The sequence below is a fragment of the Mastigoproctus giganteus genome, chromosome 13, assembly GCF_048544385.1.
Source record: "Mastigoproctus giganteus isolate SK-2022 chromosome 13, ASM4854438v1, whole genome shotgun sequence".
In the NCBI taxonomy this organism is placed as follows: domain Eukaryota; kingdom Metazoa; phylum Arthropoda; class Arachnida; order Uropygi; family Thelyphonidae; genus Mastigoproctus; species Mastigoproctus giganteus.
The window spans coordinates 106,498,759-106,513,121 of record NC_143587.1 but is presented as its reverse complement, the minus strand read 5'-3'; the positions used below and the strand labels follow the sequence as shown (position 1 = coordinate 106,513,121).

Here is a 14,363-nt window from a genome sequence, read left to right as displayed (position 1 = left end):
ATCAGGCATCATTTTTAAAAATTTGTTGAGGTAGGCAACCTTTTCCTTGATAATTTCCGGCACCTCCGTAGCCAGGAGCAGCAGTGCGCAGCACACGCTTCTTGATTAGACCAAGGTTCGAGCCCGTGCCCACGAAATACGGAGGATGTGGAAAGGTCAGGGAATGACCACCGCATATCCCCGGAGCAATATGGCCTTAATTGCTAATGCTCCTAAAAAACAAATAACACACAAACAAACGATAATCTCCGCAAGTATCACAGAAAATTCTTTTGCAGCCATAGTATCCATAATAGCCAACTCGCCACTCACTTTGATGTTATGTAGATTTGAACAAATCTTGAATTTATGAAACCATCCATGGTTGAAGTAAATGTTTCATCACGGACATTTTCACCTTGCTTGGCCTTCAAGTCTTTGAATAAACTCTTTGCCTTCTCTTTAGACCAATGGGCTTTCGGAATTGATTCTGATCCTCAAGCCACATAACCAAAAGCTTTTCCATTTCATCCGAATTCTCCCCTCTTCTTATTAATGAATGTTAATTGCACTGGCACAGATTTATTACATGTTCCAAGATTCATTCTTTGTCCTTCAGAATTGTTGTCACCATTGATCGATTCACACCATACATATGCGCAATGGCTGTCATTTTCTCACCACCTTCACATTTCTTTATTAGTTTTACTTTCTTTTCCATAAGATTGTATGATACTTTTTATTAGCAACTTCAGCATCCTTACTCTTGCATTTATCAGACATGATATGGGTTCAACTCATTCAAAAAAAAAATAACTGAAAACAATTCCAACTACATATGTACATCAAATGTGATATGCACTAACCTAACAAACTGATGAACAGTGATAGCTGCACACATGCTAACACTGACGAACAGCTGTTTGCACCTCTACTTAAAATTAGGGTACTTCATCTGTGTAGGGTTTAGAATCTAATTGTTACTAATAAAGTTTTTCCATCAAAAACCACCAACCTAGAGGTGTAAGATAAGTGCAAAATATTTTATGCACCCCAAATAAGTTATGCATTGAAGCTGGTCTGCCATTCATATAATATCCCAATAAGCAGAGAATGCAGGTGGCTTGCACCTACACATTTCATTAGGACTGGCCAGAATGATAGCCAGAAAAATTTAAGTTGATTTACCCACATTTTGGCTATATGTTATACATCACATATACACCAAATGCTACCAAAAGTATTTGGACATAATAGGACTAATCGTTAGATGAATTCTAAAGGCTATGAAGTTATCATGGGCCACTGAATGGAACACCATATATATGGAAGTAGAAAAACAAAAGTGCTAAAGCCAAATTGTGATATGGTCAATAGTGGTTTTGCAAGAACAAAGCATCAGAAATAGCCAAACACACGACAAAATCACTAATACAGCTGAAGCAAAATTACTTAGTAGGTCTAGCAGTGTAAAGGAAAGAAAAAAAAAATACTTATACCATGTGGAATTTTTTTGTACAAGTTTAGTTAGTTAGATATGCAAGACATTAACCATCAGGATGGTTTTTCATGAGCAAGATGTAGCATACAAATTCATAATATTCTTGGTAATCATGGGAGCATTAACTATTCCGGCCAGCATGCTTTTTGTGGTTTGCTGCTGGACACTGTTTTTGTAGACAAATACAATGAATGAAATATCTAACCAATGCTGAACTTTCTGCACTGATGGAATTTTGTAATGAAGGACCATATATATTTAAGAAGGGCAATGCTTCCTTCCATAAAGTAATGACTTGATTTGCACAGAACAACATGCTACCATTAGAACAGCCAACTGAGATCACAAATCTTAGTCCCCCCCCCCCCGAGCAACTATGAGATGAATCGGAGAGGTGTGTGCAAAATTAAAAATGGAGGGCGACTTCAAAATGTGATTTCCTACGTGAAAATAGCAAAATATTTCCACCAAAATTTGTCAAAAATGGATAAAGTCTTCACATAGACTATCTGCTGTGCTGAAAGCGGGACTATAAATTTTTGCCAAAATTTTTTTAGCCACTTATATGAAATATCTCCCAGTGTTGCAACACTTCTGATAAGATAGTATATACCACTGGTTCATATATATAGCAATTCTTTATTAATGGAAATGTTCAGCAAGATGTAAGGCATATAAAGAGCTCTGCTTACTAAAAGATAGTAATTTTTTGGAAAAGTGTGCATTGAGCATTCAATCCATTCCTGACATGTACAGAACTTTTAAATTGATTTAGCACCAAGTGAGTAAAAACAAACCACAGTACACAAAAAGCCCACTGATTAAAAGTTATGTTATTCTTCTGAAATATCAAAGAACAATGACATACCAAAAGTCAATAGACTGGCATCTTCTTACAGCACATTATTCATAATGGTTTCCAAACTCAACAAAAAGTTTAAAAGTCAGCAAAATACACATCAGAACTTACTCTCATCCGACATTCATCCAACAAAGCTTCCACAAACCTCCAATTTGCTTCTGCAATAGCAGCAGGTGATACACTGGACAGTTGAGGATGTTGAAGTGTTTTACTTCTGGCTTCCTGGATATATTTCTAGTAAGAGGAAAAGATAACAGAGGAACCAACTTGAATTATAAAGCATTACAAATCATAATTTACAGTTAAGGTATATATCTCATCCACAAAATATAAATAGATTAAAATTGCATTTTATATCTTAGCATTTATGCCTTTTTTTTAACATGCTTAAATGTGAAGAGGAATATAAGAACTGCAAAATTAGTTTTTAAAGCAACGAAACCTTAGTCTGCAAAACATCTCTAATAAAACAGTATGTATTATTAAAGATAACAAAAGGATTACAGCTTTCTGATATTTTATTTAATTTATTTGAACACTTCTATAAGATACATGCAATAATATTTACAGTCACCGATCCCATATTAAAACTATTTTTTAAATTAAAGTTTAACTGAAGGTTTTTAAAAACAATAACGTGATAAATATTTTAAAAGAGAATGGAGACCACAATTAAAACTCACTTATCAAAATGTCATCTAAACACACACAAATGAAGTCATACAGAAATACAGATTTTATTATTAAAATAAAAATAATAATAATAAAATAAGGCACCTAAAAGGAGAGCATCACCAATAAGTTAAACAATTCCATCGTTCCCCTTCATATCACTATGCTGTCAATGAATACCAACAACTGGCTAGAAACCAAGTAGGTATATATACAAAACATGTCACTCTATTAGCAAAACATCTGAACCACTTTCTCAAATTAACTGAGCTTTTTTTTTTTTTTTTTAAAAGATATTTCATAAAATTTAGTGATTACTATTGTAAGATGGGGAAATTCCAAACCAGGATACGGAAATTTTTTCAATATTCATCTAATTTTTATCCACTGATTGAAATTTCTTTCAAAAAAAAGAGAAGAGAAGTAATCCATTCACACATCAAGACAAATTTCAAAAAAAGGTTAGGGGAAAAAAAAAAAAAAAAAAAAACTTGAATTTCACTAATAGACTGACATGGAAACAATGAACTGGCTTCAACCTCAATGCCTAGCAGCTGCAGGACTACACATCAAAACTGCTATCTTTCCCATTTAGGAAATCTAGTAATGTCACTAAATTATAGTTCCACACATTCACAAATGCAACAATCCCCATATTCTTAATAATCTATCTGTGACATCATACTAGAAGACTCCCATTTTAAGGTATAGTCACTTTACTATCCAAAATTCCATAGCCATACTAATGAATCATATGTCACTTAATGTACATTTCCAAGTAATTACAAAAAAATTGTAATTTAGTTACTTTGACCAAATCCATTAATATTTTCTTTCTCAATAATAAACAATGAATTTTAAGACAGTTTCTCATCTGACTCAATACCTAAATTTGTTTTACCATGTGACTGGAGCAATAATAAGTTAACTTTCAACTGAGTGCTGTATAAGTTGGAGAGAGAAGATAAAACATAGTATTTCTAGAATTAATTCACAAAACAAAAAATTAAGTATATTTGATGAATTCATCAATGCCTCTGTTGACCTAGCACATTAGATAACTTCACTGATTGAAGTTATCTAATATGCATTCCTTGTCAGAAAATGTAACTGCCATAATTATAATGCTGTCAGCATGCAGAAACCACTGAATCCAAAAAAAAAAAAAAAAAAAAAAACAAAGGAAAGGTTTTGCAAAAAATAAAACAAAGAACACCCTTGTAAAAGTCATACTCTAATTGGATAAGATTTTGTATAATTACCAGCAAATATTCAGGACATTCGATAGTACCTTCCACTTTGACAATGTTTGAATTCAGGCTAAATTTTAATAGCTTTAAAATCAAAAGCCTAAAAAATACTTTATTTTTTTTTAAAGGTATTTCATTATAGAATACTGCAGTTCATATTTATAAATACTCTGAATTAGGGGCATTTTAGAGATCACTGATAGAGAACGATAAAATGGGAGAATATGGTTCCACTGCTAAAAATTTAGAGAGATGGCAAAAAAAAAAAAAAAAAAAAAAAGTCTGTCAGATACCAAATGGGTCACAGAAGTTTAAAATTTTATTGTAGAATAAAAAAAATAAAGGCTTAACACCAGTTATTTTTGACTGGATATAAATTTTTTTTCAATTTATCTTTAACAGCGAGGAACATGACATGCAGACAGATGACAAAAATTTAAACCTACAATACTCAATTTTGGAACTTGTATTACTCTGAATTTGAACCAGCCAAAAAGGAATATAATGCTTAGACAAGATCTCGTTACATAAAACTCTTTAATCTTTAATAAAATGACTGAAATAGTTTAAGCAAAATTTTGAAATACAGCCCACATCAACACAAACATTTAGAAAACCCTGTGTAATACTTTCTGGTTCATTATAATTGCAAGAGATTTGATTCAAACAGAAAAAATTAGACTGATATTCATAACTAAAACATTGAGAATCTAAAAAAACATTAAAAAGTAACATATGGGTAATCCAACCACAAATGGACATTTCTCTGAACTGTTTACTGCTCCAGAAAAAAAAAAATTTTTTTTTCCCCTATTTACTGCATAAGAAAACAAATGTTTAGAGCAGAAAAAAACTAAATAATCAATAGCTTTTGTTGTTGTTATTTGGTTTTTAGGAGCATTAGCAACTAAGGCCATATTGCTCCGGAAATATGCAGTGGTCATTCCCTGACCTTTCTGCATCTTCTGTATTTGGTGGTGACGGGCTTGAACCCCGGTCTAATCAAGAAGCATGTGCTACGCACTGCTGCTCCTTCCCACCTGGCTACAGAGGAGCCCATAATCAATAGCTTGTTGTTGTTTGGTTTTTAGGAGCATTAGCAACTAAGGCCATATTGCTCCGGGATATGCGGTGGTCATTCCCTGACCTTTCCGCATCCTCCGTATTTGGTGGTGACGGGCTCGAACCCCGGTCTAATCAAGAAGCGTGTGCTACGCACTGCTGCTCCTTCCCACCTGGCTACGGAGGCGCCCCCATAATCAATAGCCAATCTTTTTTGATCATTAAATAAAACTTGAGAACCATTAAACACTATAATGACTCCGTGATGGGCATCTTTTTATACAAATTGAAATACAACTGTATCCCACATCCTAGTTTTATTAGTGCTTAGCAAGGTAGGTTTGGTTGTTATTTGAAAGCTTTTTGACATATCAGCAACCAAGGATATCCTCTGTCAAGTCAGGTGTCTGTGTATACAGTGAGTGGACAGAAATCATGGGATACCTACCTACCTTTGAGGGAAATGACAGAGATGAATTAAACTCTGGCAGTGAGCCAGATGATTTTGTAATAACTGAGAGCGAAGTGGAGGAGAAATTGTTGAGGATAAACATAAGAAAGGCACCTGGGGTGGATGGAATCTATTCAGTTATATTAAAGGAGGCAGCAAAGGAAGTAAGCAAACCCTTAGCCATAATTATGAGAGCTTCCCTGGACTCAGGGGAGGTACCCATGGACTGGAGATGTGCAAAGGTGACCCCAATTCACAAAGGAGGATCAAAGGGGCAACACAAGTAATTACATACCTGTTAGTTTAACTTCAGTTCCAGGGAAATTAATGGAGGCACAGGTTAAAGAAGCATTGCAAGATCATCTAGACAAGACTTCAGCTATAGCTCGGACACAGCATGGGTTTGTTAAGGGAAAGTCTGGCCAATTTGATTGGATACTATGATGTGGTCACAAAGGAACTGGATGAAAAGAATTACTTTGATATCATATTTGGATTTTAGAAAGGCCTTTGATACTGTTGCACAAATTGGAGCAGTGTGGCATTGGAGGTAAATTGCTGCTATGGATAAAGGGATGGTTGAGTAGGAGAAGACAGAGTGGTAATCAATGGCCACTGCTCTTTGTAGACTAATGTTATTAGTGGAGACCCCCAGGGTTCAGTGTTGAGTCCGTTGTTTTCTGTATTTATTAATGATATTGATGATGGTATATCAGGCTTAACGTCCAAGTTTGCAGACAATACAAAGGTCAGCAGGGTTGTTAATGACACTAATGACAGTACGCTGCTGCAACAGGATCTAGAAAAGTTGAGCAGATGGGCTGAAGTTTAAGACTGACAAATGTAAAGTACTGCATATGGGAAGCAGTAACCACAGAGTAATGTACCAACTGTGTGGTAATACACTGACAGTGGCAGAGAATGAAAAGGACTTGGGGGTAACTGTGCAGGCAGATATGAAGTTTTCTGAGCAGTGCAGACAGTCTGCAAGAGTAGTTCATGGTGTCTTGTCAATGATATACAGGAATTTTTCTAGCAGGAAAAAGGAGGTGATTATCCCCTTTATCATCTCCTTATGTGGTCAGGCCACACCTTGAGCACTGTATACACTTCTTAAAATGAGGCCTCATTTTAAGAAGGTTGGTTAGTTGGTTGATTGATTGCTTGCTGTGCTGGAACAAACATCCATCTATCATTGTAGAAGTTGATAGGCTAAATAGATTCAAGGCAGAACTAGACAAACATTTGGAGTGGTGGATGAATGAAATGAGGTTTTTTTTTTTTGGCTGATGCTAATATTCTTGCTTTCTTGCATAATGTGCCTTTACTAATGCTAATGCAACTGGAAGGGCCCACCTTTCGCCCAGATAAGGGCAGTCACATGGTGAGGCATTGAGTCCTCGAGTTAACAAAAGCGTTTCACAGGTACTTCCATCCATGCTTGTTGCACCACAGTCCATAATTCACTCGCGTTCCTGGGTGGAGGGTCCAAAGTATCACAAAGATGCTCCAGAGGGTTCATGTCTGTTGAACAGGGAGGCCATTCCATGGTGGTAAAATCTGCGGAGTGATTTTCGGACCATGTTCAAGTCACCACGGCTCTGTGAGGAGGCGCATTGTCCTGCTGGAAGAGTCCATTCCTGGTGGGTGCACAATGACCATGAAGGGATGTCGATGGTCTGCAAGGATGGGCACGTAACATGGACCATTCAGAGATGAGTCTAGACACACTAGAGGTCCCAACGTGTGCCAGTTGAACACGCCCTAGACCATTACCGACCATCCACCTGCTTGGGCAGTTCTTTGTTGACACGACAGGTGCGTAACTTTGTGTGGTTTCTGCCAGATATGCACCCTGCTCAAAGTAACAGGAAATGGGACTCAACAGACCAGGAAAACCACCCCCAATCACTCAAGGTCCAGTGCTGATGTTCTTTAGCCCAGTTGAGGTGTAGTTTAACTTCAGTTCCAGGGAAATTAATGGCGACTTTGGTGGGTCGGCGGCTCCCATAACCTATTGCAGCCAATGATCGCCTGATGGTCATGGTGGAAACATTTCTGGCACCTCCCTCATTGAAATCGGCAGTGATTTGCACCACTCTTGCTTACTGGTTGGCTGATAACCATAGATAAAGAGAAGTAATTTATTTGAGGTAAGAGTTTTGTTCTCGACAGTTCGTATATATTTTTGTGTTTTTGAGCGTATTTCTGCACAATGCAATCGCTATAGAAATATCAATCTTGCTGTCAGAACCCTTGACTTGCCTACCTCAAGGGCCCAAAATTCTTAACTATATTATATTATATACTATATAAAAAACTAGTTATATCCAGGTTATCTTTAATGGGAAACTTAGATCTAGATTTGAGAAATTTTTAGTTTTTAAGATAGTTTCCTTTGTTTTTAAGATAGTGGAAACTACTGTCAAACCAGATGGAACCCCAACCCAGTGCTGGACAGATTCTGTAAATAACATCTTAGACAGTATTATTAAGACTGAAACTGGGGATCATTTCCCCCACCCAGCTAGACATTATAAAAGAAAACACTGAATATGACAATGCCAATATTGAACCTCTGTTTACTATACAAGATCTAGAAATAGCACTATCTAAAACTAAAAACAATAAATGCCCAGGTTTTGACCTCTCAGAGGTTGAGATTATCAAAAAATTTGCAGAAATAGCACTATATAATAATTGTATGACAGAAGGTATATTCCCAAAAATATGGAAAAAAGCTGTATTAAGATTAATTCTCAAAAACCTCGAGAAACCGCCTACTGATCCCAAATCATATAGACCAATAGTCCTACTCCCTGTACTAAGGAAAATATTTGAAAGACTAATATATAGTAGATTAGCTCAATAGTACACGGAAGTAGGTTTACATTGCAACAATCAGTTGCAATGTAAACCTGCAGTTTTAAGCAGGGCAACTCTACTTAGGATGCCATGCCCCACCTACTGACAACAGTTAAAAACTCAGAGGAGAAATATATGCTGGCAATCTCTGACTTTGCTGGGGCATTTGACTCACTCTGGTGGCCTAGTGTCCTTAGGAGACTCTGCCAGACAAATGCCCCACAAAATCTCTATAAGGTAATAAACAGCTTACAGACAGAAATGTCTCAGTACACACAAGGTTTCAGGAATTGACATACCCTTTGAATAAAGGCTGCGCGCAGGGTTCAATCCTTGGCCCTTTCTTCTGGAACATTGTTCTGGATGAATTTCTGGCCTTGGATCTGGGCCCCGTGGAAAGCCTGGCCTTTGCAGATGACATGATTTTCCTTGTAAAAAGGTAACACGCGAGTGGTTGTAGAGCAAAGATCAAATGCCACCCTCTTGCAACTGAAGGAGTGGGCACAAATGCACATGCTCAAAATATCGCCTGAAAAAAACCAAACAAATACTTCTAAAAGGCAATTTGGACATAAGAAGACGCCGACAAATCAAAATTAACACAACTAAAATGTTGGAGTGGTCTTTGATTCAAAATTAACTTTTTATCCCCATTTAACCTATTTGGCAAAGAAAGTAAGAAATTATGCAGGTATGATCGCCAGGATCAGTCGAGCAGACTGGGGGCTCAAAAGAAAGACCCTGGCAATCATATACCATGCAATGTTCCTACCTGTTATCACCTATGGAGCTGGTGTGTGGTTCACCCGCTCGGCCATAGTAAGAAATAGGAATAAATTAGAATCAATACAAAGGACAATACTACTCACTATTACCAGAGCATGCTGCACAGTAAGGACACCTGCGCACAGTTGCTGGCCGGAGCTCTCCAACTTTACCTGGAAGTAGCAAAAGATTATAGATTTAAAAAGGGCATACCCACAGAATTTCTGGGGAAAGAAAAAAATAGCCACAAAGCACTGTGAGCTGTGGCAAACAAAGTGGGAGCAGAAAACCAGAGGTCTGGTTACTGAAAGGTTTCTGCCACAGGTAGCAATGGTTAGCCCAAAGCCACCTAAGTCGTATGCCCCTGGACTTTTTACAACATTTATATTTACAGGTCACGGCTCCTTAGGGCTGACATATGACCCAAACTGCACCTGTGGCAAGAGTGAAGACTGGGCACACATTCTATATGAACATATAATTTATTACATCCCCAGAACATAGCTAATAGCACAGACTGGCCCCCTTCCCAGAGGAGTAGAACATCTTTTCATCATAGAAGAGGAAAATTATAAAGCCTTTACATCCTTCACATAGGAAGTATTCGAAATGCACAGAACTACCCAAAGATGGCAATCCAGCTCTCAGCAATTAAACAATAATGAATAGTTAATTTCCCACGTTTCACACCATGCCCAGACAATGACTTAAAACTGTCATGATAGCAGTATTCTGTGCCCTGACATGATAACCCCCCCCCAGGATTACCCTGTCATGTGTAGGAACTTGGTGCCCCACACCAAATAAGTAAGCATGTAAGGGAGGGAGATGTACAGGCAGCCAGGGAAGAAGATTAGCTGAAAAATATCAGTAAGCTAGTAGCAAGGGGATGCAATGTAGAATGAAAGACAGAATGATTAGGCTGGGCACTGACTGAACTAGGAATTATAGTAAAAGGGAATAAATGGCAGTTTTGGTGAAAGAAGGTGACCTAGCATGAGGGAAAGAGAGAGAGTGAATGTGAATGAGTGGAAGAGCAAATGTAATTGGCTGAAAGAATACAAAGTTAATAATAACTTACATTACTTTATATATACTAACAAAACAAACACTATCACTGCATTTTCCCCTGGTCTGCACCACAACTGAAGAATAACAGTAAGTTGAGGTGCCCAGAGAGTGCAGTGCAGAAAGCAAGAGTCGAATAAATGAAATGAAAGCCAGAAGAATGAATGAGAGTGTAAGTATGTAAGAAAAAAAACACAAACCATAAATGCTACAGTTAAGTATACACTAACCGTAGTTTTAATTAGTATTTAAATTTATACCACACATCATTGCATCCCCGATATGTAAGTAAAAGATGAATCAGTGAGTGAAAAAAAAATAATAATAATATAATAAATATATATAAAAATGTAAAAAAAATAAATAAAAAAAATAAGAAAAGTACAAAAATAGAATGGAAGTAGAGTGAGAATGCAGATTATGAATGAAGTAAATGTGTCTCTCTCCCACCCCTTTGCCTGGTGGGTTCCCCACTGCTAGCTAACATGTCCCACCACCAGAGCAGGATGGGCAGTTTGTATTAGTAATGGCCACATGGTGCAAGGAAGCCTATGGTTTATGCTACCCCAGCCAAAAAAAAATTAAATTAAATAATAATAAAATAACAAAAAAATAAATAAAATAAAATAAAATATTAATAAGAAGAAGAAAATTAAAAAAATAAATAAGAGAAAAGGAAATGGACAACCTAAGCATTTCCCTCCTCCTGTAGGTAATTATCCAGCTGACCTTCAAATTTCCCCAAACTGACAGCCTCTACTACCCATGTAGGTAACTTATTCCAGTAATTTATAACTCTCTCACTAAAATAAAACTTCCTGCAATCCAGTCTAAACAACTCCCCCCCCCCATAACTTGAAATTATGGCCCCTAGTTCTAAAATCATTTATAACCATGAAAACTTCATCCTTATCCATTTTGCTTATGCCTCTCAGAGCCTTAAACACCCCAATCAAGTCTCCTCTAAGGTGCCTAGTTTCCAAGCTGTGCAGCCCACATATTCAAAGTCTTTCCTCATATGGATGCCCTTTTGCCGATCTCACAAGGCGAGTTACCCGTCTCTGGACCCTTTCAAGAAGCACGATGTCTTTCTTTAGGCGCGGTCTCCATACTTGAACACAGTATTCCAAGTCTGGTCTAACCTTATACAGGGTGGCCACTGAAAGACTGAAGGGTTTGAAAAAGTCAACTTGTTCATTTTTAATCCTTTTTATTTTCTTTTTTTACAGGTTATAGAGCATCCCTTGGAGATTAAAATGGCTACGCATGATGTCCAAGCAAAGAGTAAAACTTGTTGGGTTTTTCTATTCCAGTGAAAGATCAATTACTGAAACTCAGAGAAAATACCGGCAACATTTTAAAGTCCTCCTAGCGATAACATGATTCGGAACCTAATCGCCTGGTTTGAAAGAACTGGATCAGTTGGTGATCTTCCGGGAAGAGGTCCTAAGCGCACTGTGCACACTGACGCAGCGGTGGAAGCTGTACGGCAGTTTCCTTGAGGATCCATCTGCCTCTACCCATCATCGCTCTGCTCAACTAGGCATCGCCAGAACATCGCTTCAGAAGATTCTGAAAGGGTGGTCAGTCTTTCAGTGGCCACATTTTAATCTCCAAGGGATGCCTTATAACCTGTAAAAAAAGAAAATAAAAAAGATTAAAAATGAACAAGTTATGACTTTTCAAACCCTTGTCTTTCAGTGGCCACCCTATATAATGGGATTATGACATCATTATCTCTACTAGCGATTGTTCGGTAAATCATTGACACCTGTCTACAGTGCTCAGAAAACGTCACGTCTGACCATATCACAACACCCAAGTCCCTTTCCTCCACTACCAGCTTTAGTTCAACTCCACCTAGTGTACAAGTTATTTTGGGGTTACTGTTCCCCAGATGCAATACTTTGCTGGATTAAAGCCATTAGCTGTCTGACCATCTCTGAAATCTATCTAGGTCATTTTGAAGAAACTCTGCTTGGCAGTGATCATTAACTACTCTACCAATCTTTACATCACCTGCAATTTTAGACATCACACCCTCTTATCCCTTCATCAATGTCATTTATGCAAATCAAAAACAACAGTGGTCCTAATACTGATCCTTGGGGAATCCCACTTCTTACATCAGCCCAATCTGAGGAATAACCATTTATCACAACCCTCTGCTCATGTGAGATTGAGTCAAATGCTTCGCTGAAATCCAAATAAAAAATGTCAAAATTATTCCCAAAGTCTAGCTTTTGAGTGACCCTGTCAAAATAGCTAACCAGATTAGCTAAACATGATTTTCCCTTAACAAAACCATGCTGAGTATCCTTCAGAATTCCATTTCTATCTAAATGATCCTGAATTCCAACTTTGATCATTGTCTCCATGATTTTCCCTACTACTGAAGTTAGACTAACCAGTCAGTAATTTCCCACTTCACTCTAGAACTGTCCCTACGTACTGGAGATACATTGGCACTTTTCCAATCCAACGGAATCACTCCTGAGTCCAGTGATGCTTGCATAATTAGCCTCAATGGTTCAATGCACTCACTTGCCACCTCCCTTAAGATTACAGGGTATATGCCATCAACCCCAGGAGCCTTACTGGCCTGTAGGCTTGAAATTTTTTCATTAAATAAACATGCGAAATTTCAACATCATTAATTACATTTTTTTCAACTTCACTCCCAGATCTCATTGATGTGAAGGGTTTTTCTTCTGTAAATATCGATGCAAAGTAACTGCTGAGTTCATCTGCAACTTCAGCTGGGATATCTAATACTATCCCAGTCCATTACATAAGGGTCCAATCTGGATTGTCCTTCTCTTCTTCTTTGCATTTATATATGTGAAGAATTCCTTATTTCCCCTCCCTCCACTTTGCTCTTTTTGCCAGTGATTTCTCATAATCTGCCTTTGCCAGCTTAACCTTTTCTGTGGCACTATTACAGATCAATTTACAGCTGTTATAGGCTTCGGTACTTTTTATTGCTCTGTAACTTTTCCATGCCATCTTTTTCTGCTCAAGTAATCTGGCAATTTCATTATTCCTACAACTTGGAATCCTACTCATGGAGCATTTTTTAATGGTATATAAGCATTCAAGGCTTCTATGATTAATGTTTTAAAGGTATACCATAATTCAATTGTATTTGCTCTCTGTGAGATATCTACCCAGTTAACAGAGGCCATGTAGCACCTTAAAGCATTGTAATTTCCTTTCCTTTGCCTTTAACTACTGCTACCTCTCTCTATGATCATTTCCTGCTACTGGTTCCTGTACTGTCAGACCTATTATGTCATCTGGTTCATAGGTGATGATGAGGTCTACAGCATTATTTTCCCTGACATGTTGATACAAATAGCAATCATCTAGTTGATTTAAAAATTTTGTCCCCCATGTAGAGTTTCCATCCCATTTGCTCCAATCAATTAGAGGCAAATTAAAATCACCCATAAGACATTCATGCTTATTTGCCCATTCCATTTGCACACAGAGGGCCTCATTATAATATTCACAATCACCTGGCCTGTAGATTACTCCCACTCTCTCATTATACCTTTGTTTCCAACTATTTCACACCATACAGATTCTATACTAGCATGTGAAACGTCTGAATCCGGGAAAGCTTTCATCGCACTCAGGCTGCGTTTGATAAGAAGCATGACCCCACCACCCCTTCTATCTTCCCTATCCTTCCTAAATACATTGTACATACTACTGAAACTAGTCATCCCCTATCTCCGGGTGGCACCATGTTTCTGTAAGCCCTATTATGTCAGTTTTTTCCTTATCTGTCCTAATGAGCAGTTTGAATTCACTCATTTTATTGACGACACTTCTGACATTAGTGTATAAACAATTAAGACAGTGTTCTTGTATAGTTAACTACCC

At 37.5% G+C, this 14,363-nt stretch overlaps 1 protein-coding gene across 4 annotated transcripts in view; it reads right to left on the bottom strand.

The window, feature by feature from the left end:
- Positions 1 to 14,363, bottom strand: part of pns (DENN domain containing pinstripe) — a 371,641-nt gene that overhangs the window by 207,509 nt on the left and 149,769 nt on the right. For all 4 annotated transcript variants that reach the window (XM_090388148.1, XM_090388147.1, XM_090388145.1 and 1 more), the window contains exon 13: positions 2,451 to 2,576. In XM_090388148.1, the coding sequence (XP_090244274.1) occupies positions 2,451 to 2,576 (126 nt within the window). The remainder of the gene's footprint in view (positions 1 to 2,450; positions 2,577 to 14,363) is intronic.